Source organism: Chenopodium quinoa, unplaced genomic scaffold (genome assembly GCF_001683475.1).
Source record: "Chenopodium quinoa cultivar QQ74 unplaced genomic scaffold, ASM168347v1, whole genome shotgun sequence".
NCBI classification, from domain to species: domain Eukaryota; kingdom Viridiplantae; phylum Streptophyta; class Magnoliopsida; order Caryophyllales; family Amaranthaceae; genus Chenopodium; species Chenopodium quinoa.
The window spans coordinates 5,074,841-5,097,950 of NW_018745410.1; the positions used below are offsets into that span (position 1 = coordinate 5,074,841).

At 35.6% G+C, this 23,110-nt stretch overlaps 1 protein-coding gene across 1 annotated transcript; it reads left to right on the forward strand.

Annotated features, from left to right (window-relative positions):
• Window positions 1-901: 901 nt before the first annotated feature.
• LOC110713210 (WD repeat-containing protein 75-like) lies at window positions 902-19,937 on the forward strand. The gene is made up of 16 exons (XM_021891668.1): window positions 902-1,124; window positions 1,223-1,399; window positions 2,108-2,287; window positions 3,037-3,445; window positions 4,094-4,212; window positions 4,377-4,454; window positions 7,621-7,761; window positions 8,771-8,815; window positions 11,020-11,186; window positions 13,034-13,112; window positions 13,194-13,279; window positions 13,609-13,738; window positions 15,220-15,352; window positions 16,815-16,981; window positions 17,620-17,815; window positions 19,265-19,937. Exons 1-16 carry the CDS (start codon window positions 1,005-1,007, stop codon window positions 19,462-19,464), a joined length of 2,427 nt encoding a protein of 808 aa, XP_021747360.1. The 5' UTR covers window positions 902-1,004; the 3' UTR covers window positions 19,465-19,937.
• Window positions 19,938-23,110: the final 3,173 nt, after the last annotated feature.

Sequence of the window (23,110 nt, forward strand, 5' to 3'; positions counted from 1 at the left end):
CCCTCCCCTTGCCGGCGGCCGCGACGCCCTTACCCAACCCCCGGCGTCGGCGACCCTACCTCCCTACCTTTTCACCCGTTTTTCGGCCCCCCAAATCCTTTTAAACCATTCGAAAGAACTTCAGTACCTGAAACTACCATAAAATCCGAAACCCTAGAAAACGGGTAGAACGGATTTTAGGGAGGTTACAGGTTTTGAATGGTTTCGAGGGGTTAGGGCTAGGTTAATTAGCCTTCTAGAAGGTCGACCGACGAGTTTAGGTGGTCAAGGAGTGCGACCGACCAATTTAAATTAGGTGGGGGTGGTTTCATTGGAGTTAGGGTTTTGCGGTGAGAGTGGTGGTGATTTTGTTGGAGTTCGTTGCTGTTTTGGGGATCGGGGTGGCGTTTTTAGGGGTCGGGGCTAGGTCAGGTGGTGGTTTCGGTGGTCGGGGGTTGGGCTTGGAGGTTGTTCGGTGGTCGGGATCAAGTCGGGTGGGGGTTTCGGTGGTCGGGGTAAATTAGGTGGGGATTTCGATGGTTGGGGGTTGGGCTGGGAGGTTATCCGGTGGTTGGGGATAAGTCAGGTTGGTGGTTGGGCTGGTGGTCGGGGCTGACGATGGTGGAGGGGGAGGGGCTGCTGGTTGGGTGGGGGAGGGGTTTGATTTTTTTTTTTTTTGAAAAATATTTCTATAATAATTTAATTATTAAAAAAAAAACTAACTATAGTTAAGGATTTTTATTAAAATAACACTTATCAATGATAATCAATAATTTATTTTTTTTGAATAAATGGTAATCAATAATTTAAGTTTATCATTATAATAAAATTTAAAAACGTTTACCACTCATAAAAGTAAAAACTTCGAGTTCACCAAAGAGAAATAAAAAAAAAAAAAAAAAAAAAAAAAAGTCTACCCCTTTTCCTAAAAGTGCCTAAACCCCTAAACCCTCCTCATTTTCTTCTCAATTTCCAATTCCTCCACTTTCCCCTCTTTTGCTGCCTCCATAACCACCACCTCCAATATGATATACGGCGGCAAAAGCTTTGTCTCCTCTTTGCCGGCGTTCTCTAATGACGCCAAACGCCTCCTTATTTGCTCCGGCAACACCGTCTCCGTCTTCAGCACCTCCACTGGCATGCAGGTATACATCTCTCTCTTCATCTCCAGTAATCCCAGAAATTATTCAATTCATGATTTGGATAATTTTGTTCTGTTGTTATAATTGTTGTTGTATCTCAGATAACTGAATTGGAAGGTCATAGAGCACTTGTTACTTCTGTTGTGGTGGTTCCTAGCTCAAGTAAGCTTTTGTGCTATTGTTGGACCTCGTCTCTTGACGGCACTATTCGGTACTGGGATTTCGCGGTACCTGAATTGATGAAGACGGTCGATATTCGTCTCCCCGTTTTTTCAATGGTATAAAATTATAATACATTTAGAATTTATGCAACTATTTTTTTAAGTTTATTGGGGTTTCTTTGATTTGAATGTTATTTGGGTGCTGTTCTGTTTTCTAATTAAAGATTTTCGCTTTTCGTAGTGATTGAACTGAGGTAAATTAGTATCATTAAAGAAGGCAGTATTGGTTTCGTAGAGATTTTGATACTTTTGTCAAATATTTAGTTTTATTTTTGGGTACTTCAGGCTGTAAGATTGACGAAGAAGCTAGTCATTTCTTTTTCACTCTTGGGATAATTTTAAACAGGATGTATCGTTGAGGGCACGATTGCAGCTATGTCAAAATGTATTCTTAGTAAAGATATTGATCGATAATCGAAGCCTTTGAGGGGCATAAATTTCCATTGTTTATTTCATAATATCTTGAGAAGATGAACATAATACAGCTGTTGTTTTACAGTAACCATTCATTGTTGATAATGAGATACAAGTATAATATTCACAGGTTTATATGGAGCTTCTTGCTTTTAGCTATTGATTTTTGAGTGTTTAGGTTAAGACTTATGAATCTTGTTGCCATTCCTATTTGTGAAATAGGTATGAAATGAAGGTGGTGTATTTTGTGGTTTATGTGCGATTAATTTTCTCTTCAGTATTATGTTATTGCGACGAATCCTTTTTTTTTTCCTGACAATCCTTAATATATTCATCTTCTTACAATTTCAGGTGATCCCTAAATTTCCATCTAAACAAGAAGATGAGGGTGGTAAACCATCTAATTTGTTTGCATATATATCTGTAGAAGATGTAAGTGATCCTAGTGACAAGACTAAATGTTTGCTTGGGCAAATTAGAAAGTGCAACTTAACTAAATCTAAGCTGATCCCTGCAGTGATATTAAAAGAGGTTGGTTGTATTAAATCCCCTAGTGCGTATTTATTATGTATCATACCATTTTTTGTGTTTAATGAATAGTTGACCCCTAATGTGAAGTATATGTTCTCATTTGATGCAGAAGTTTGTCCATAGAGCCTTTCTTCTGTTCTACTTTTATAAAGAATCCTGCTAGTGCATTTTATTCCTTTAATTTCACGCCATGTGCTCTATAAGGGATGGTTGTTTCTCCATTTTTTTTGGGTTTGAGTAAATCTGTCATCATCTAGGTTGAGCTTTCTGTTGGTTATCTTCTTAAAATGTTGAATATAGAAATGATTTTTTTAAAAAAAAAGGTTGTTTAGCACTATACTGTACTGTTAAGTGGAGACTGGCTGTTGCCCTCAAAAAAAAAAAGTGGAGACTGGCTGTTTGATTTTATGGAGCAGTACAATGTCCCATGACATGCTGCTGTGAGGGATCAGATTTGGTGAATACTTTTGACAATTTGAGCTAACATTGTTACTGTGAATCAGTGAATGCTAGCCTATTAGGTGAATTTTTCTCTTCTAACCCCATCTAAGGCATATTGATGTTTAGTGATATGTAATAATGCCTTTTTGTTCCTTTGATATTGCCCATTATTGTAATCTTCGCACTCTTAGTTCAAAAATGATCCCTTCTGAAGTGATGTCAACTGCAGTACATGTATGCATTTTTTAATTCTAATTTTATTTTTGCGAGGCTGCTTCAGACTAGTAACCTATTTTAAATTTCTGCAGACTGCTCGTCCTGAGTTTATTACTTGTAGTCCCTCGGGGGAATTCTTTGGTATTCGTATTAAACGCTCACTCTATATATGGAAAGTTCCAGCTGAAGAAAGTGAACGTGCCTTAGTGAGGAAAATGAAATTGCACCATACAAAAAATTTTACGACTTTTGCCTTCCATCCAAATCATAATGTTGTTGCTACCGGTGATGCAAGTGGGAGGATTTGTGTCTGGAGGGGTTTCGGTGCTAGATCATTTTTCAAAGGCAATGATAAGGAGAATGCAAAGATAATGAAATCTGAAGATAAAAGAGCTGGGGTTAAAGAAGATGATGATGTTGAATCATGCTCTACATGGCATTGGCACTCATCTGAAGTGAAGTTTCTTGCCTTTTCTACTGATGGAGCCTATTTGTACTCAGGTTTATAAGTCATTCTAAGTTGATACTTTATGTTTATTTCTTAATTATCATCTGTGTAAACTCTTTTCATTGCTTCAACGTATATCAATATCTAGCCTATGTAGTTATTTTTCTTTTCATGCATTTTATCTTTCTTGTTTTTTTCTTCTCGTTCATCTTTGTAGATATGCTTTTCTAGTTCTTTGCTTATTTTTCTTTTAAAAAAATGTAATTAGGGTTCTTTGATCACTGAGGTAAAGCTAATTGTCTTGGGTTTTTTTTCTGTCAAGCACATATATGCCTGTTCAACTAGTTATTGCTTCTAGGTATATGAATAGTGGTTTACATATTGATAAAAATGGTGTAACATAGTGATTGATCTGATGCATTTATCTTTTTTATTTTTCTTGTTCATCTATTTAGATATTTTCCAGGCCTTTGCTTATTTTATTTTTCTTTTAATGTTGCTAGGGTTCTTTGGTCATCTAGGGAAATTGCTTTTATATACATATGTTGATCCCCCCCCCCCCCAATTATTATCAAAATTTGAAATAATATAGTCTTGTAGTATAAGTTAGAATAATCTACGTTGTATAAAAAATTGTGTATAATTGGACTGTCAGCAACTATTGAGGCTTTAAATAAAATTTTCTGATTGATAATGACCAGGGGGAAATGAAGGAGTCCTTGTCCTGTGGCAGCTGGACACTGGGAAGAGAAAGTTTCTACCAAGAATTGGATCTCCTCTACTTCATTTTGTGCATTCGTGTGATCCTACGCTCTCTGTGGTAAGGATACTATTGTATCTGGATACTGCCTGACTATTTTGATCTGGTTTTATTATTGGTAAAAAGAATACAACGTGTTCACATGTGTGTGCGTGTTTCTCTTCTTTTTTCCATAATTGAACTCTACTTCTGATTCTATAACTCATGAAAAGAAGGATCTTTAGATATCTTGTGCAGATAATCAGATCCACTTTTTGAAGATGCCGTCATTGGAAATTTTGAAGTCCATAGCGGGAATTAAGGTTGGTGCTGCTTGATCTCATATCTGGTGTGTGTGCACATGCAAGTTTAAGTGTAGGGGTCAATATATGTTTTGGTACCACAGTATACAATTAGAATGCCTGTGAGTTGAATGTTTTTAGTTTCTTGAATATTTAGCATTTGCAAGCTGAAATAATGTGCAACGCTTTTCCTGTGCCATTTTCTCTACCCTAATGTGAGTGTTAGACTGTAAACTGTGATGCCTATGAGTTGAATGTTTTTATATTCTAGAGTATTTAAAATATCCAAGCTGAAAATAACGTGCAACACTTTTGCTGTGCCATTTTCTCCAGCACAATGTGAGTATAAAACTGTAACTGTGGAAAAGACTTGACTTGAAGCTATCACAAACAGAGAGTTCTTAATATTTTTTCCATCTTTGCATGAGATTAAATCAGTACCATTTCCTTTTACCTTCCGCAATAAGCCATTCTGTAATATATGTTATAAAATCATGACTGCAAAATCTGTTATGGACCTTTACATTATTCTAGCAGTTATGATCCAAGAATAAGTTTATTGTCTGTAATAGCACTATTAAATTTAGGAAAATTTGCAAATTACCACCCACAAAATATGCCAATTTCGATATAACCACCCAAAAAAAAAAAAAATTTAAAATACCACCCACTAATTTAAAAAAACACTCAGATGACCACCCATTTAGCAATTCCGGTGGAATTTCCGTCAGTGGGCCCCACTTTTTTTATTTTTTTCCTTTTTTTTTCTGGCTTTCTCACTCTCTCTCCCCGATTTCACTCTTCTTCTTCCTACCTTCTTCCTTTCTTCTTCCCAACCACCACCCCTACCATTGCTCCCTCACCCCAATCTCCCCCATTTTCTCTCTTGCTTTGCTGCCCAGTTGCCCCTTGCCCCCATTTCTCTCTCTTTCCTGCTTTTGCTCCTCCTCATCCTCACATCTCCTGATTTTGCTGTGAGCGGGCTGTGAAGTAGAGAAGCAGAGCTGGGTTGCGGTGGCGTGGTTGCTGCAGCGGTGATGGTGGCTGTGATGTGCGAAATGGTGGCGATGGTGATTCAGGTTGCTGTAATGTGACGCCGCTGAAGATTCTGGGCTGCTGCTGATTGTTGCAATTGGGGTGCTGATTGGTGGCAGCGGGTTGATGTGGCTGCGCATGCCGGGCTGCAATTTGATGTGGTTGGGACGGTTTGTTCGCCGGGGAAGGGGATGTCGTGGTGGTTGTTGGGGTTTTTCAATTTTGTTTGCTCGAAATTGATTTTTGATTTTGATTTTGATTTTTGATTTTGATTCAATTTTGGGATCTGATTTTGATTTTGGTTGGTGTTTGATTGATTTTTGGTTGTTTTTTTGATTGATTTTGATGGGGGGATGTTGAATCGTGGGATTTTAAGAACCCTAAGTTGGGATTAATTTGTTGCTTGATTTGATTTGGATTAATTTGGGGTTTTTGTTTTTCTTGCTTTGAAGTTGACGAAATGCCCAGATTTGATGGAGGAGAGAGAAAGTGGGGGAGATTGGGGTGAGGGAGCAATGGTGGGGTTGGTGGTTGGGAAGAAGAAAGGAAGAAGGTAGGAAGAAGAAGAGTGAAATCGGGGAGAGAGAGTGAGAAAGCCAGAAAAAAAAGGAAAAAAATAAAAAAGTGGGGCCCACTGACGGAAATTCCACCGGAATTGCTAAATGGGTGGTCATCTGAGTGTTTTTTTAAATTAGTGGGTGGTATTTTAAAATATTTTTTTTTTGGGTGGTTATATCGAAATAGGCATATTTTGTGGGTGGTAATTTGCAAATTTTCCTTAAATTTACATATAGAGAATTATGTTTATTTAGTCTTTATGATTTTTTAGGATGTCTTTTTTTTTTTCCACGAAATAAGAACATATTTCCAAAAAGGTTGGTTTTCAACTTTAATCTAAAAATATGTGCCTAAATTTCTTGACTTTAAAAAAAGGTGGAAAAGTTTCAATTCTTTAATTCATGGCATGAGCCCAAGATGACTGACATTTTGAGGTGCCATTTCCATGAATCAATGTTGCAAGCATCAACAAAAGTTGGAAGCCAGAGAGTTTCCACAAGGAGATTTTGCAAGAAAAGTTGTGTTCATTGTAGATCAGTAACTCTTGACATATCCATCAAATGATGGGTTCTTAACACAGATAAAAGTCCTGCCCCCTTGTAGTATATACTAATATTATGTACAGTGTACTGACATTTTGATACCAATTGCTGAGTAAACCTACAAGGAGACTTTCATTGGTGATCCCTTAAAGTAGAGGTATCATAACAATCTGGGTATAAACAATGTTCACTGATGTTGATTGTTTGGAGGAGCTAGTACTGTTGGTAGATGTTCCAATAAACTAAAACCGAATCTCTAGTAAATCTAGCAAACTGTTGGAACTTGGAACTGTTGGTTTTGTTATCATTATGAATTGGGATGTATGGATAAGCCTGAGTTTGTTTTGAAATCGAAGAGCTTGTATATTCAATACTAGAAAATTAGAAAGTGTTAGTGCCTATCAACATGTTGATTTTAAGTCGTGCATTGCTGTCTAAATAAACTACCTCTGTTTCCAAAAGTTTCTATGGTTATTGTTTGCACACTTATTAAGGCATTTGGAGAGAGTGTTGGTGTGGTGAGTAGTCTAAAAAAAAGGGGGATTAAGTTAGAGAGAGAGACTGTGTAAAAAGGTTGGTGCTGTAAGAAAAAGGGTGGAAAACCTAAGAGAGAGCGTAAAGATGTAAATATTGTGAGGTAAGGGGGGAAGGTTGAAAATGGAATTTGCCGAATATAGAATCAGCAAAAGTGTATTAGACTTTATGACTAAAACAGTAAGCGTAAAAAACTTTCAGGAGGTGGTACCTTCTGATTTATCAACTTTGTATATGCTTTATTCTATGTGGCAGTCTTCTGTTGGAATATGATCGAGTGGTGTGTGGCCTTGTGCGGTGCTAATTGACTTACATATAGCTTGGTTATAACGTATTGAAACTATTGATGCATCTTGTTCCATTTGCTTGGCCGATTAGCTATACTCTTGCCTTGATATGATGTTATTTTATCTTTTACTTCCCTTTCCAAAATAATCAGCCTATAATTTCTTGGTTAAAACATATGCAGCCTAATCTTGATCCTGTTTGTGATGAAATTCTAATGCTGTACCTTGCAGCTTCCTTGTTCTTTTCCAGATATGTGGAATGGATTATCTAGTGGATTCACCTTTGATCATTCAGCTGGATTAGTTGCTCTGCCTACAAATAATTACCGTATCCAGTTCTATAGCTTGTTGGATGATACTGAAATCACAGAGGTGCAATGCTCGAATTATATTGATATCTTATTTACTCATTGATTTATGTTTGTTGACACTATTCCGTCTTGTGTTTTTTTCAGTAAACTAGTTTTACTGTACATAAATTGTTTGTTACATGGAAAACTGATTTTTACTTATTGATACCACCATTGTTCTTTTTTGTTGCTCCATTTAAGATCATTATAGATTTTAATGCAAATGGAATATAATACTCTTGATAAATATGTACAGAAAATATATTCTTTGTGATCCTGTTTAATTCACCTCTGATGTATAGCTTCGAAATAGTAATATCTACAATTTTTTAAAATATGTATCTACAAATGTCTAAATTTTATCTACAAATATTTAGTCGTAGCTATATTTTGAGTTGTATCTAAATATTGATACTAAATATCCCCATGAAATGAATAACTATGCAATATATTAGTTACTTTTCAATAAAAGACAGACAAAAAATACACAAATTTTTAAAACCTTTGTCCCTTGTTTATTTTCTGCTTCAAATATTTAATGATGATTCCCTCAATTATATTTAAATAAAAAATAAAAAAATGAGTTTGCCTTCAATTATGGATGAGCTTTATAGGCTAACCCCACCTTATCCTTGCGATGACAACAGGTTGTTTCAACTGACCTTTTAACTCAAAGAGGTCCTGTTCCGTTCACTTAAATAAATAATCAATGAGGAGCCCTATTTTGAGTTTTACAGATCCTAGATATCCAGACTAGTTTGAGTTGATTCAATGAGGAGCCCTATTTTCTTATATTAGTTTTTCACAATGGATGAATCATATGGCGTTCCATAACACCTTGAGGTCCTTCAAGTTGGGCTGAAATATGAATACACCTTGGTCACTACATGGTCTTTTTACTATATTTTAAATAAATAACTCCTCGAGGTCCTTCAAGTTGATTGCTCACTAAATGATCTTTATACTATATTTTAAATATATGAACCGCACGAATGCTTTTTCACTGTCCTCTATTATGCTTAATCCCGCAGGTTCAAATCTGTGAAAGAAATCATCAACCAAGCGACGAAATTACGGTACCTGTCATTACCCTTTTCTCCCTCAATTATTTGTAATCGTTATGTGGACAAGTACACTATGCTTTATTGTTCTGTTTCCTATACTACTAGGCTGCATAATTTTTGGTAGGTATATGTGACAATGTTCTATAATTTATATTTTTACTTATATTTTCACTCTATCTATAGAAGATGGATTTTCCCTGGTTTTCTTATATTGGGTTAGTCACGCCCATTTGTTCTTATATATGCCTCAAGCAAGTTGACACATTAAGGACACCACAGTACAACTATTGTACTGTTGAGGTGAATCAGACCAATGACAGAAAAAAAAAAATTAGCTAAGTACCAGATATTTGTATTGATGATCAGAGTAATCAAACAGTACAATCACTCTTCATTCGAGAGGAAGAGCAGCTCTCCAAAACTAAGCAAAGCTTAACAATATTTTCAGCATGATCATTATTCCTCCTAATGAGGCCTATTTATAGAAAAAGTCTCATAACTAACTCTAACTTATTCCTCAAGACACTACTAATAGGCTATGACTAATGTGCCCCTCCCTCAAATACTGATTCCTTGCACAGCTTAGCTGAAGGGTCAGGAAGAAAGAACAAATTGTAACTTGTGTTGCATACTATTATTTGTGATGGCTTATAAGGGGGAAGAGTATGAACTGACAACTGAGAGAGAAGGTTATTGCTTAAAAGTATTACCCGTTAGTCCCCTACATCAAAGAGGCCTGTATAGAGACTCAGATCTTGGAGAATTCTATCATAACTGCACAGTAAAGAATTTTCCAAGATCTGAGTGTCTATTCAGGCCACTTTGAGGAGTGTCAAACCATCCACATCAGCATAGCAGAAAGCCAGAAGTCCACTGATTTCTGTGCCTTTTATTCTTAAAATCTTACATAATGGACATTCAAATGATTTGTAACAGATGAACAGTAAATGCCAATCTCAATAATGGAAAGTCTGCGACTAAGCCAAAGTTCCTCACCAGAGTAGTGTTACTCAGAATGCGGCTCAGACACCTGAACTGTGGCCCAGATTGTGATCTTGGGTCAAATGTGACCCAAATTGCTGAGGGCTGTTGTCCAATTCGCTGATACCGATGATCTAAAATCCCTTGTGTAGCCTCTATCCACTAAACTCATCCAATTTGATATTTGAACAAAAAAATGAAGTAATATTTCTGAAATTTAAACCCTAGATCTTCTATTTGGGTATTTTAGATACATAAAACTTACAAGCATAGAAATTTAGTTGCCTGAATGATGTGATTCTACCAACATATAATGCTGGGAATGGCTAATGCTGTGATGAGAGCTTGCTTCTTTTTTCCATAAATATATAAAGATAAGGTTTTACTTTACCCTACTCCAAAAAAGTGTGTAATTATATCACAACTAGCAGATTGTGTCAAAAAATAAAAAAAAATAAAAAAAAAATAAAAATAAAAAACTAGCAGATCATAAGATGTACAATTATACACATGCAGACTCAATACCTAGAAAGTAGAAAGCATTTTAGAAGAGATCCGTACTCATCTGAATCGCTAATGTATTGATTTTTCTTTTCCATTTACATCTCTTCAGTCTCTTTCCCCTTTGTTTTTGCCGTCTTGTAGGAAGACCCTTATGCTGAGGACAATAAAAATCATTATCTCCATGCCTTTTACAAGGCTGCCACGTAAATTGTGGTAGAGGGGAGGAATCAAATTATGTACTTTTATCCATACAATTGGAAATATCTCTTTAAGCTCTAGCCTCTTGCTACAGTTAAATTAATTCGTAGCATCCATGAATGTGATGAATTGTATTCAAGTGAGGGTTACTAATTTGTTTCTCTCTGCTTTTCAATTCTTCATTAAATTTGTATGTGGTCTTGTTGAATAGCCATGAAATTATGGCCTAATTTTTTTTCGTAAGTTCAAATATACTAGGAATTGTTTTCCATAGTATATTGCCCTCTGACTTCTGTTATGTCTAGAATATCATTTACCGAGCTTCTGAAATCAAGCGACTTGAGAGTTCTTGTCTATGGGCTGTTCTAGTATAGGTTTTTTAAGTGTTTGTCTTGGTTTCTTTCAATGACGGTCTTTTGTTTTCTGGAAAGAGGAAAAGTTGCTTTCATTGTTTATATATATTTTTTATCTGCTGCATGGTCCCATTCTGTTTTTCTCCATTAAGAAACATTCCTGCTAAATTGTGTTTACAGGTGGTAGTGAGCTTTGTGGCACTTTCACATGATGGATCTTTGATGAGTACTGTTGAAACTAGGCTTGCTGAAGATGGTGTAGGAGGCCTTGTTTGCTTGAAGTTTTGGGAAGCTGAGACCCAGAAGAAAGATTATAAGCTTTCTACCATAGTTTATGAACCTCATAGGTTTGTGTCTTATATCATATGTGCTCTAGAATTGTTTTCGCATTTGATATTCCTATGTTTACTGAAACTGGGGGGATGCACTGCTTAAATGCTTATATGGTCTTAGCTAAATTTTCAATTCCATGTACACTTGGAACACACTTAATGCTGTGGTTTCTCTTAGACTAACAAATATTATTGGTTACAAATCATTTATCATCTCCCGTGTGATCAATGAATTGTCTAATTTCCGCAGCTACTATTTTATACTTTGTATATATTTTATTTTATTTTATTGTTCATGTAAAATTTTAAATGCATCTCTTGGGGTTACATTTACTTAGAATGGGCCTGTTGGTTTAATTAATGATATTTGCTCTAATTAGAATCTTAGTAAAAGGCGTGAGGTACAAAAGGTCCCTAGAGTCTAGGTGCAAGGCTAAGACCTGCACTTTTTGTATACGGCACAATTCTGTTATGTTTTTATGTGTTATTTTTAGTTTACTGCCTTTTTGTTATTAATATCTAGTTAAAAAATAAAAAATCTAAGCTTTATAAATACTATAAATCTCCCCGTCAATAAAAATAAATAATAAATACTATAAATCTCTTTAGAAATTCAGAAAAGAGGGAGAGGAGGGGGTCTTGACAGGAAGTGAGCCTCTATTATCATGATATAGCCCCACAAGACCATCTCATCAAAGCCATCCAACTTGACCTCTTCAACACAAAGACATCTAAAAGCATTGGGACTAAATCTTTTTTCACAATTATTAAGAAGTATCTATTAAGTAACATTTAATCTTATTATTATCATGGTACTAACTTTTCTGAAATAGCAGCTTCTCAAGTAAAGAGAATATGAATAAACCTGGAAATTGAGCTTTTAGGATATGATTCCTGCACCATATGTAATGCCACAATGGAACAATTGAGCCAGTATCTGCATTTCTGGGCAAGGAATTGTAAACATGCAACTCTACGGATATAGATTTCCTTGTGCATGTGCCACGAGAAGAAGAAATTTTGCATCACCATCCAAGGTTCACTGCATTGTATTTGAGCTTGATGGTGATCTTCCACTAGCCTCTTCTTTCATTGTAAACCTCTAGAGCCAATTTGTTTATAGAGCTTCATTATTGTATGGGTAAGCCTAACTCTGAAAACCCTTATAAGAATTACTATTAGCCCTTAAGAAGTCCTGTTCAATATTTTCTATCTTTGAATTCACACTAGCTGTGATTGTGCATCAGAACATAAATTTAATAGGCAAACAGGAAAGGATTCTGCTTATGTACCTAGAAAAGCAATAATATTCATGCTGGTATTCTTTTGGAATCTCCCAAATACCAACTATAGGGATGTTGAACAGAAATTCACTTAAAAAAAAAAAAAAAAATCAGCAAAAGGAAGATGCAAATAACTTGAAAGAGGAAGCCCCACTCTGCAGCCTAAAAAATCAGCCAAAGATTCCTATTTTAGCTTGAAGTAGCACCCTTTTTAAAGATTGACCATCCTAGCTGACATTGATTCATAAATCGGACGAGCATGACTTAAATAACCCAAGTTATTCTTGTCAGGCTAGCAAAATACTTGTAATTTATGCTTCATCATCAAAGAGAAGATCAGATATTTTGAGTTAACTATCATTTTGAATGGATATGGGCATGGCATCCAGAAAACCTACCGTAGGACCATTCTGTAGAGATGAAGCTGTTTAGAATTCAATCACAAATAGAATATTGGATTTCTTTTCTAGAAAGTTCTATATCTGACATTTGTCAAACAGCTCAAATTTTTTGTACTCAGTTAATAATTTTCTTTCATTTTTCACGTTTGAAAGCATAACTGAAATTTAGTCATTTCAGGGATGCTGCTGTTTCTGCTGTTGTTTTTCATCCTAGAAGGAAAATGGCTGTGAGTTCTTCATATGGTGGTGATTTTAAGGTACTGTTTTAGAATACATTATAATTCATCAGTTATCTTGATTCAGAGACAAATTTAACTCTTACAATTTTTACCTTTCAGATTTGGGTCCAAAGTAACACTACTCAAAGTAAAGGTGGCGTTGATAGCTGCTCAGGCTGGGTTTGCCATTCTGTTGGTTCTTACAAGTATGGTTTTGATTATTACTTATTCTCGAGTATGTAATATAGTGGAATATCCCCTTCATCTTGAGATCAATTGTAGATAGCTTAATATGCAGTAGGGTCTGATATGCTAATAGAGTTTTTAGCTTTTTATTTACATGTGCCTCACCGTTTAGGTTTATCAAATGTATGCTTCCCTGCAGTTTGCTCTTTCCTTCTTATATTATTGGCTAAAACTATTTGGTTTGTATGTTTTCTTCGTCATTATTGCTGCCTTGAATTCCAATATTTACTCATCTCTTTTTGCCTCTTGTCATTATTCTAATAATTGTTGTCATTATTTATATTTACAGGGGGAAGTCTATGACAGCTGCCACTTTTTCTGCTGATGGCTCCGTATTGGCTATTGCTGCTGAAACTGTGATAACTCTATGGGACCCAAATAGAAATTATCTTGTGTCTGTAGTTGGAGAAACTTATACGGTAATCTTATGTGTTTGTATTTTATTTTTGTTTTACTACTTTGTCTTGTGTAGAAGATAGTTGGAAATGAGTCTTTTGAAGTCTTGGTAAGTAGTGGAGATCCTCTGATGTTAACTTTCGTTACAGGCAGGAATCATTTAGCCTGTTTCCTGATATAATTAGATGAAGCTAGGCTGTAATATCTGTCTACACAAAATTTACTATTGTGATACATGACATGCCATGAGTTTATCATTATCAAGCTGGACTTTCAGACTCTTAACAAAGTAATTGTATCAGTGAGAAAGAGAAAGAGGAACCCTAAATTTGGTGATCGAGCTGTCAAATTCTGATCAGATTGACCATTTTTTTTTCCAACAACCTATTTTCAAGTAAAAGCTTCTCCATCAGATAGGGAATTACAATTGTTTCAAAAAAAAAAAAAAAAAAAAAAGGATAGGGAATTACAATAAATGCTCTTGCAAACAACATATTTGGCGAAACCACCATACTAATAGAGGCTTTCCATGTGAATGACCTTAATTTTTTTGCATTTCCATGTACTTTTCTTTTTAACGACTCTCAACAAAACTACCTTTTGAGCTCCTGGGGTGAATGATATGCACTGTAATCCGGGGTGTTTCTGTTGGTATTTCGAAATGTTGTCATTTGAGATAAATATTCTATGTAAGTTGGTTTGCAAGTGAATGTTTTTTAAAATTGTGTATATAACTGGTGAAGATGAGGGAGTATTGACTATGTTAGTTTTGTCATGTGAGACAATTACCTGAAGATGCACTGATAATGATTGTTGAGAATTAATATAATGTAATTTTTGTGAGAAGTTGAGGGAGGCCAAAGATGAGTTGGTTGGAGCCTTGGAGGGAATTAAAAATGACATGAAGAAAATGGGATTGCACAAGGGTATAGGCCGTATAGCAGTTAGCTAAGTGAATGAAAGGAAATGTTGTTGGTGATTAGCATTACATAACTCTGTGTAACGATATTTGTTTAGGTGAAATTAGTTTTGATGTTAGCTAGGGATCAAAGGTTTATTTATTTATTTTCTATATTTTTAATTTGTAAGCATCACAATCTAATAGAAGTTTTTTTTTTAATTTTTTTTTTAATTTATTATTATTATTATTATTTTTTTATTTTTTTTTATTTTTTTTATTTGTGACAAATGAGCCTCATGGGTGTTTCTTGTTGAAACAGAATAGAAGAATTTTTTGTTATTCGGAGTTGGATCAAAGACTTGTTTAATACGGAGTAAAAACTACTTAAAACTGGAATTGGTTTGTTTAGTGAGCATTGTGAGTGTTTCAAATTTGCAGTTGTTTTGCTGTAGTATTGCAGCTGTTCTGTAGATAGTTGGTTAATCTAGTCGACTTTGTTGCATTACTGCTATAATGTTATTTACGATGTAATTTTGTTGTCTAATATCTGGAATCCATTGACAGCCCTGTTTCTGTAAGACTCATAAATTGTTTATCTTGCAGCCTATTGTGAACCTTACATTTGTTGGTAATTCTGAGTACATTGTGTCCACCTCACAAGGTTCGAGGCCCCAATTATCTCTCTGGGGCTTGTCAAAGCTGTCCAGAACATGGTCTTACGCCATTTTGGTTGAAGGTTTGCACATTTCTTTAACACTGATTCTTTCTCAAAGTGTTTATTATGTTTGCTTTGGTATTCTGTATCTTAATGTTGCTGACACAAATATTTCTTGATACGATGTTATTGATGACTTAAATTTTTTTTAGGTAAACACTACAAAATGCATGATTTTGAATAGTGGCCTTTTTAGAAAGCATGGAAAATGATTATTGGTATATCATAAATACCGTTGCTTGAATTGTGCATTTGTGCTAGTCAAAACCAGTGTTACAAGGTTCGCGGTACGGAGGTGCGAATTGCGACCTGGTTCGTTCGTACCGGAACGCGGTACAAACGCGACTCAGGTCGCTTGTGGTCGCGACTCAGATCTTGAAATTGACGACCCGATTTAGATTTCATAGACTGAGGTTATGCTTTTGCGTTTTAGGGTTAAAGGTTGTTGACACTCGTCTTGAAGCTTCAAAAAATGGTGGAGAATAAAGGTTGAAGACAAACGTAGGAGAGAGGAGAGAGAAATCAGAACATTGGATGATACTATTTTATTTTTTTATTAATAAATTAAGTAAAAAGTAGGAGAGACAAGTCAGAAAACTGAATGGCTTTTTAAATATAACAATTGGACCCCACACTCTATTAGTTTCCTCTTTATTTTTATGACACCCACCCTTTTACAGTTTTACTTTCCCTTGCTCCATATATATATTCGTACCCATCGTACCGGAATCACCAAAGGGCAGCGTTCCGCGTATTCGTTTCCGTACCACGTTTCGAATCGTACCCCGTACCTTGTAACATTGGTCAAAACTTATCGATATATACTCTCTTGTTCTTTGCCTTTATATAATGCAAGTCAAAACTTAAATTTATAATGCTTTTTATCATAACCCTTTTTTCCTATGGGTGAAAGTATTTCTTTTCTCTATCTTTCATGATTTAACTCATTATAATGTACTCCCCCTATGTGTCCAAAAAAAAAAAAAAATACACTCCCTGTTTCTAAATCTTGTCTCTGCTTACAATGTTCCATTTCTAGCAGGAAACTTTGACCATGATTATACATACATACATACATGCATTGGAACATGTGCAAAGAGTAAACAAGAACAATAATTTGAAACTGAGGGAGTATTATTATTTTTTTCAAAAATGCAATTCTAGAGAAAATATCCGTCTTCTGCTAGGTTTCCCAGCAACTGTTGGTCATTGTTGAAATGTTCTCCATCTGGTGCTGAAGCTGGGTTATATGTTGTCCTCTCATGCATAGTTTGAATTATCAAAATCAAAAACAATTTTCCAATTACCCCTCTCCCCTGGTTTCTCTCTGTTTCTCACATCTACGACATTTGTATTCCTGTTGCAACTGCCGCAATTAGTAGTAGTAGTAGAAAATTTCCTAATTTGCTTAAATTGCATCCTTTTTTTAACAATTGCCTCCTTTTTTAACAATTGCCTTATCTGTCTCTGGCTGGTTGTGCAGCTGTTGCTTGTATGGAAGATGATCCCTTTTTCGCAGTGCTTGCTGTTTTTCCTGATTCATCTGTATTGACTGAATCACACAGAAGTTCAATTTCTCCCGGAGATGGCATGATTTTGTTGTTTGATATAAACTCTCCAGTGCCAGTTGGTACATGGTTGGTTAGGAAGGTAATATTCTCTTTAGGTTATCATTAATCACCATATATTATGCTTTAGCAACAAGTTTTCCATGGTTGAGATTTAAAATTCTAAACATTTTATTGAAGCAAGTTACTGTCCATTTTAACTTATGGTGATGAAAGGGTGGCAGAGTGACCTTGCTATCACATGGCCCGTATCATCAAACATAACAAGCATTACAGGGGGGCTGGACAGGGGTGAAGATGGTGAAGGCTAGTTTCTGATGGAGGCGAGCATTTAAATATTTGAAAGTACACCAAGGGCGTATAAATTATTATGTGATACTGAGTAATGTATACTTAAGCTGCCTGATGGAAAGGAGCAGTTATTATAAACTTTAAATTTTTTGTGTGTCTCATACCCATGTTCAAAAGTAGGACAGGGAGCCTATCTCCAAAAAAATTTAAATGGTCAATTGAACATGTATTTTTACCTAATATCCATACCTGTTTTCAGGTAACACAAGTTTTTATAAGAATATGTTATAGAAATCGAAGTTCAGTGTTCGTCTGTAAAAGTCATAGGGGTCTTATAATATGAATTTGAAGGAATATCTTTTATAGATGAGTCATTTGTACTGTTGCTTTGCTCGAAGACTACTGATTGGCAACATTTTCACATGCTAGGCAAAGGGAGGAGGGCTGTCATTTCTCCAACAAAGCCAGATGTCTTCACTGAAAAATAATCCTTCTGGAAGCCCATCTGCTTTGCTGGCATATGTTGATAGGGACCATGAATATGTAGTATTTGATCCTCTCAGCAAAGAACAACATGAACCCAGCCTAAATCATAAAAAGGGTGCAGTGGATTTCGAGGAGTCAGGTATGACTTGTATATATAAGTCCTTTCAACTGCATCTTTTTTCTCAAAGCTTTGCTGAATCAATAAGATCAGTTGCGTATTTTTTTGGTCTAGGATTGTATGATTGATAGGTGCATTGCTCTTCATATCTACATATTTGTTCTGTGATCTCTATTTGCTCGTATTGATGGATAACCGATATAGAACTTACTCTATAAATCCATTATTACTGGCAAAGCTGAAATGTATTTGCTGATATATTTTTCTTTTTGGTAAACTCTTGGTTGTTTAAGGTTGATAACTATCATGGTATGACTTCTTACAAGTTACAAATGTTGAATGTTGGATTGGCAAGCTGAAATCAATACTTGTGTTGGTTAATGCTGCAATTCTTGTAGACTTATGTTTGTGTGTCTATTGCCTAATCAACAAAATAATATTTGCTATATAAAAGTTATATTGCCAAAACTTGTCTCAGTTAAAATTAACTTGGCCTAAGCTGATCAGAATCCATTTTTTATGTGTGTTATAGTATCGTAACTGTGTGTCAGAGAATGAAGATGAAAACTATGTCTTACGAGGAAGAAGATATTAAGAAACCTTTCTGACAAATTATGGTATAGAAGATAGAGGGAGGGAAACTGGGTGAGCTGCAGTGGATATGCTTCCAAGGATTTGAGAATGAGACTAGAAAGTTTTACATCTGTGTATAATTTTACAAGTGAAATTTGTTATGGACACATGACAGAATTCTTCCACTTAAGATGGAAAGCTATCAAATTAGGCTCTCAAAGAGAAGATGTAAAACTGTAGAGGCTCAGGCTCCACTTTCCAAAAAGAAAAATCACTAGAAACTTAGAAAGCTTCTTGTAGTTTGGTCATCCTCCTGTGTTTGTAAGCAGGCTTAAGACTATACCTACTCTGGGTTTCTATTTCTGCTCTTCAACCTCCATAGCTGCTTTACTTCTGAACAAGTAGTTTCAGATCTTGGGTTGTATTATAGTATGAAAATTCAGCTGCTGAGGTGTCTTTCAGTGAAGTCACGCAGAATTCTTATGAGAAGGGAGCATGTCTTGCTCTTTTGCTGTAGGTGAGGTCGCAGTTTAATTCAGTAAAGCAAACTCCTTTACCTTCCGAGTATGCCCCGAATTTGAGCCTTTGTTATGTCTTCCCAACTTTGGCTACCTAATTGCAAAAGTAGTGTAGAAAGGAGTGTATCAACTAGATTGCTACTTTGGATCTCACCTTTAGCCTTGATAAATTGGCATAATTTTCAACTAGATTGCTTCTTTGGATCTCACCTTTTGCTTTCAAAATTGTGGGTCGAATGAAAGTAGTGAACACTCTAAATTTAGCATGAAAGTATGGATTAATTCAGCCATTCAGGACATGTATCAATTGCTTGTGATGTTGCTACATTTGATTTGTATTTAAAAAAGTGACTGATTAGTTTCCTGTATTTTGTTTCAGGACAACATGGTTATGCCTCCATTTATGGGGAATTGCCAATTTTTGATCCCAAGAAAACTACACAAGCTACCATATCACTATCAGAGAGGCCTTGGGAGACCATATTTAATGGTCCTTCACATACTCTTCCACCACTGACAAAATTATGTTCTGCATTTTTGGAGTCATTGCTTGAAAAGAGAACAGCTGCCATTGGCTGATTTCTGAGCAGATTGAAATGCAGTTCAAATTAACTCAGAAATCATTTTGGACTATCTTCATTGTATATGTTGCCTATGAAAAAGAGCAGAGTATGGCAGATTTGAAGAAGTAACAACTGCTTCGTCTAGATGTGTAACAAAACTTCAAGACCGCTATATCTGGATCTGATCAGGGTGTTCTTTGTCAGGCCAGAAATTAAGGTATAATCAGCATAAAGAACGGAAGGATGAATACCTGTAGAAGAACCAATTTATTAAATTTATCATTATAGCTGGATGTTCTTTTGTGCTTGGCGCAAGCCTAAATCAAGTGCTTGTCTTGTATGACTTTGTATTTCCGTACCTTAGCGTGTTGCAGTAGCTGGTGAAAATTGTAGCATTTTTGTTAGGTACATCATTTATAGCAGCAGAATGAAAATGAGCTTATTATTACTTTAAAGTTTAAACCATTCCATTCCACCCGGTTAAACCCATAACCCTTAGCAAAACTTTAAATATTATTAAATTGACAATTTCTAGGCCCATATTTACATTTGTGCCACTTGAGTAACAAAAATAGTTACTCAATTAAGTTGAGTAACGAAAATTTAATGTGAGAATGACACGTATGATAGTTTTAGAGTTGATAATGTCATCAATGTTTTGTTTTAGTAATAGTTAATAGAATTATTTTATTATTAAATTTACGGCTATTTCACCAAATGCCACTAAGAACTTTAAAAATCACCAAATGTCATCGTACGTTTCATAATTCACCAAATGTCATTTAGTTCTTAAATAATTCACCAAGTGCCATTAATGACTAACGGCCGTTAGTCATTAGGGCTTAATCATAACACATGTGGACACGTGTTAGTCGGTTATTGGTTTAAAAAATATAAATAAAAATAAAATTAAAAAAACTCTAAATCCTACCCAACCCATTTCCACCACCGTAAGTCCGTAACCACCTGCCAAATCCAACCATCAGCCCAAAGCCAACCGCCGGACTTCCTTGACCACCTGCTGGAACCCCCTAACCTTTCGTCGGAACCGGAACCCCCTCACCTCCCGCTGGAACCCCCTTGACCCCATCAAAACCGGCGACTCCACTTAATTTCCCTTTCCTCCTCCCGAAAAACCACCCCAACCACCGCATTGTTTCACGCAATACCCAAAACTCTACCTACCCGACTCCAGCACCCACACGCTGACCCACAAAACTCCGTTTAACCGACAACCTTTGCGTTGATCCCCACCCCAGCCCCCGCAACCACCTCACGCACCAACACGATGCATCACCATAGCCACCGCAATCGGCCATGGAAACCCAGAATAGAACCCGACTACGAAAACCTTTCACCCTCAGACGGTCGAAATCGACCATGGAAATCTAGAATGGTCGATTTCTATTGCCGATTTCGGGTTTTTAAATCAAAGCTCGTGTTGGTGGTATTTGGGGTCGGGGCAGGTTTTGTTGGTGGTTTTGGGGGTCGGCGGTGGGTCAGGTGGGATGCTAAAGGGTCGATCGGTCGTTTTTAGGTGGTTAAGGGGGTGGCCGGTCGTTTTCTGGCGAGATAAGGGGAGGGGCTAGGGTTTGGCGGTGGTGGGAAGGTGGCTGGAAAATATTGGGTTTTTTTTTATTTTTTTTTTATTTAATTTTTTTGTTTTTTTTAGTTATTATGAATTAAAATAAATAGACCAATCATATCATGACATGTGTCATAATTAAGCCCTAATGACTGATGGAGTGAACGGCCATTAGTCATTAATGGCGCTTGGTGAATTATTTAAGAACTAAGTGGCATTTGATGAATTATGAAAAGTACGATGACATTTGGTGAATTTTTAAATTTCTCAGTGGCATTTGGTGAAATAGCCGTTAAATATATTACTTAATAGCTTTTCAGACAAATTTAAAAGTTGATCCAAGAGTAAAGTCTATTTTGAGATACTGTATGCTTTCATTATTTGGTTTTTTTGTAATTTTTTTTGGAATTCCAGTGCTTAACAAAATAAAATAATAACAATAAAAAAAATCATTTTTTGTTAAGCTTGATGCAGGTTAATGTAAGTTTTGTAATAGAAGAATTTATCTTTAGAGGCTTTTTCTAGGCTCGTTAACCTTTTAATAAGTACTGTGTATTTAAATTTTTATTTTTATAATCTAAATCCAATAAATAAAATGATTATATTTTGATAGTCGTTCCACCATAACTAATTGTTTTGGTTAACAAAAATTATATATTTATTAGCCACTATAAACTTTGAAATGTTTCATGTATAGTTGAGACTAGTTCAGATGACAACACTATAGTTTAGCCTTTGATTAGCTTTTGTCACATTTAATATTTGTATTTGATCGACTTTTGTCATTGTAGTTTAGCGTAATTCCAAGTATCAGTTTTCTCATAAAAAAAAATTTCCAAGTATCAGCATAACAATGTTTTAATTTGTATATCAAACATACAATAACAGCCTTAACGGAACACACCCAACCAGGAAATCAATTTGAAAGGTAGATGACGCAATCCAATTGAAATAACGAACTAAATCATTGAACTAGTCCAACTTCAAGTTAGTATACTTGTCAATTAACTGGGAAAATATCATACTAATATACCAATAATATATATATATATATATATATATATATATATATATATATATATATATATATATATATATATATATATATATATATATATATATATATATATATATATATATATATATATATATATATATATATATATATATATATATATACACGAACTTAGAGAGAATAAATATAAGTAGATATTACCAAGCCGGGGATAAATGTGAGATTAGTGAAAGAAAATACGTAGTAGGTTAGTGAGAGAATCCAAGCTCCAAGCTCTATAGAGGTTCATCACCCATGTGATGAAGATAAGAGAGACAAGCATATGCTTTTAAAAAATTTCTCAATCCGAACTAGGCGAGGTTTAGATGATATGAGTCCTATTATTATTCCTTCACTCCAATCAAAAGGGGGAAAAATTTCGATATGGAGAGATATCATGAAGCCTCCCACTCGTACAGAACAAAAGAAGAAATATGCTACAAATTGGTGTACTCGATCTGGTTCAGCTACTCATTCCAGTTCAATTGAGCGGAAAAAGAGAAAATTATGCACGGGTTGGTCATCCCCGGAATCTGTACAGGACAGCCGAAAATTGGGAAACAATGGCGCAGCAATGGAGGAGCACAACTCCTCGCATCCCGTGCTACACCGTTCTCAGTCAAGTCCAGGTACTCAACCACCTTCTACTGTTCCAACTTCCTATTTATTGGTGAATCAGTCCAGCCCCCTAAGCTTGACTTGTATGCAAGTTTGACTTGGCCTAATAACCATGGAAAGTCTGTCAACCCCTTAACTCCTTTGCCTCGAGAAACAAAATGGCTCCAAATTGGCACTCTACTCTCTCCTCTAGGGGGAAATTTAATTCAGGAAGTAATTATCCTAACCCTTCATTTCCTTGCTCTAATTACTTCTCCCTTCATACCATCCCACCCACCTGCATTGATGACTACTCAAAGTTGAACTCATTTGAACTCCCCTTTTATTCCCTGCAACATGAAGTTTATCCCCCACTTTTTTCGCCCAATAACCCCACCATATCTTTCTTTAATAGCATACTACTTT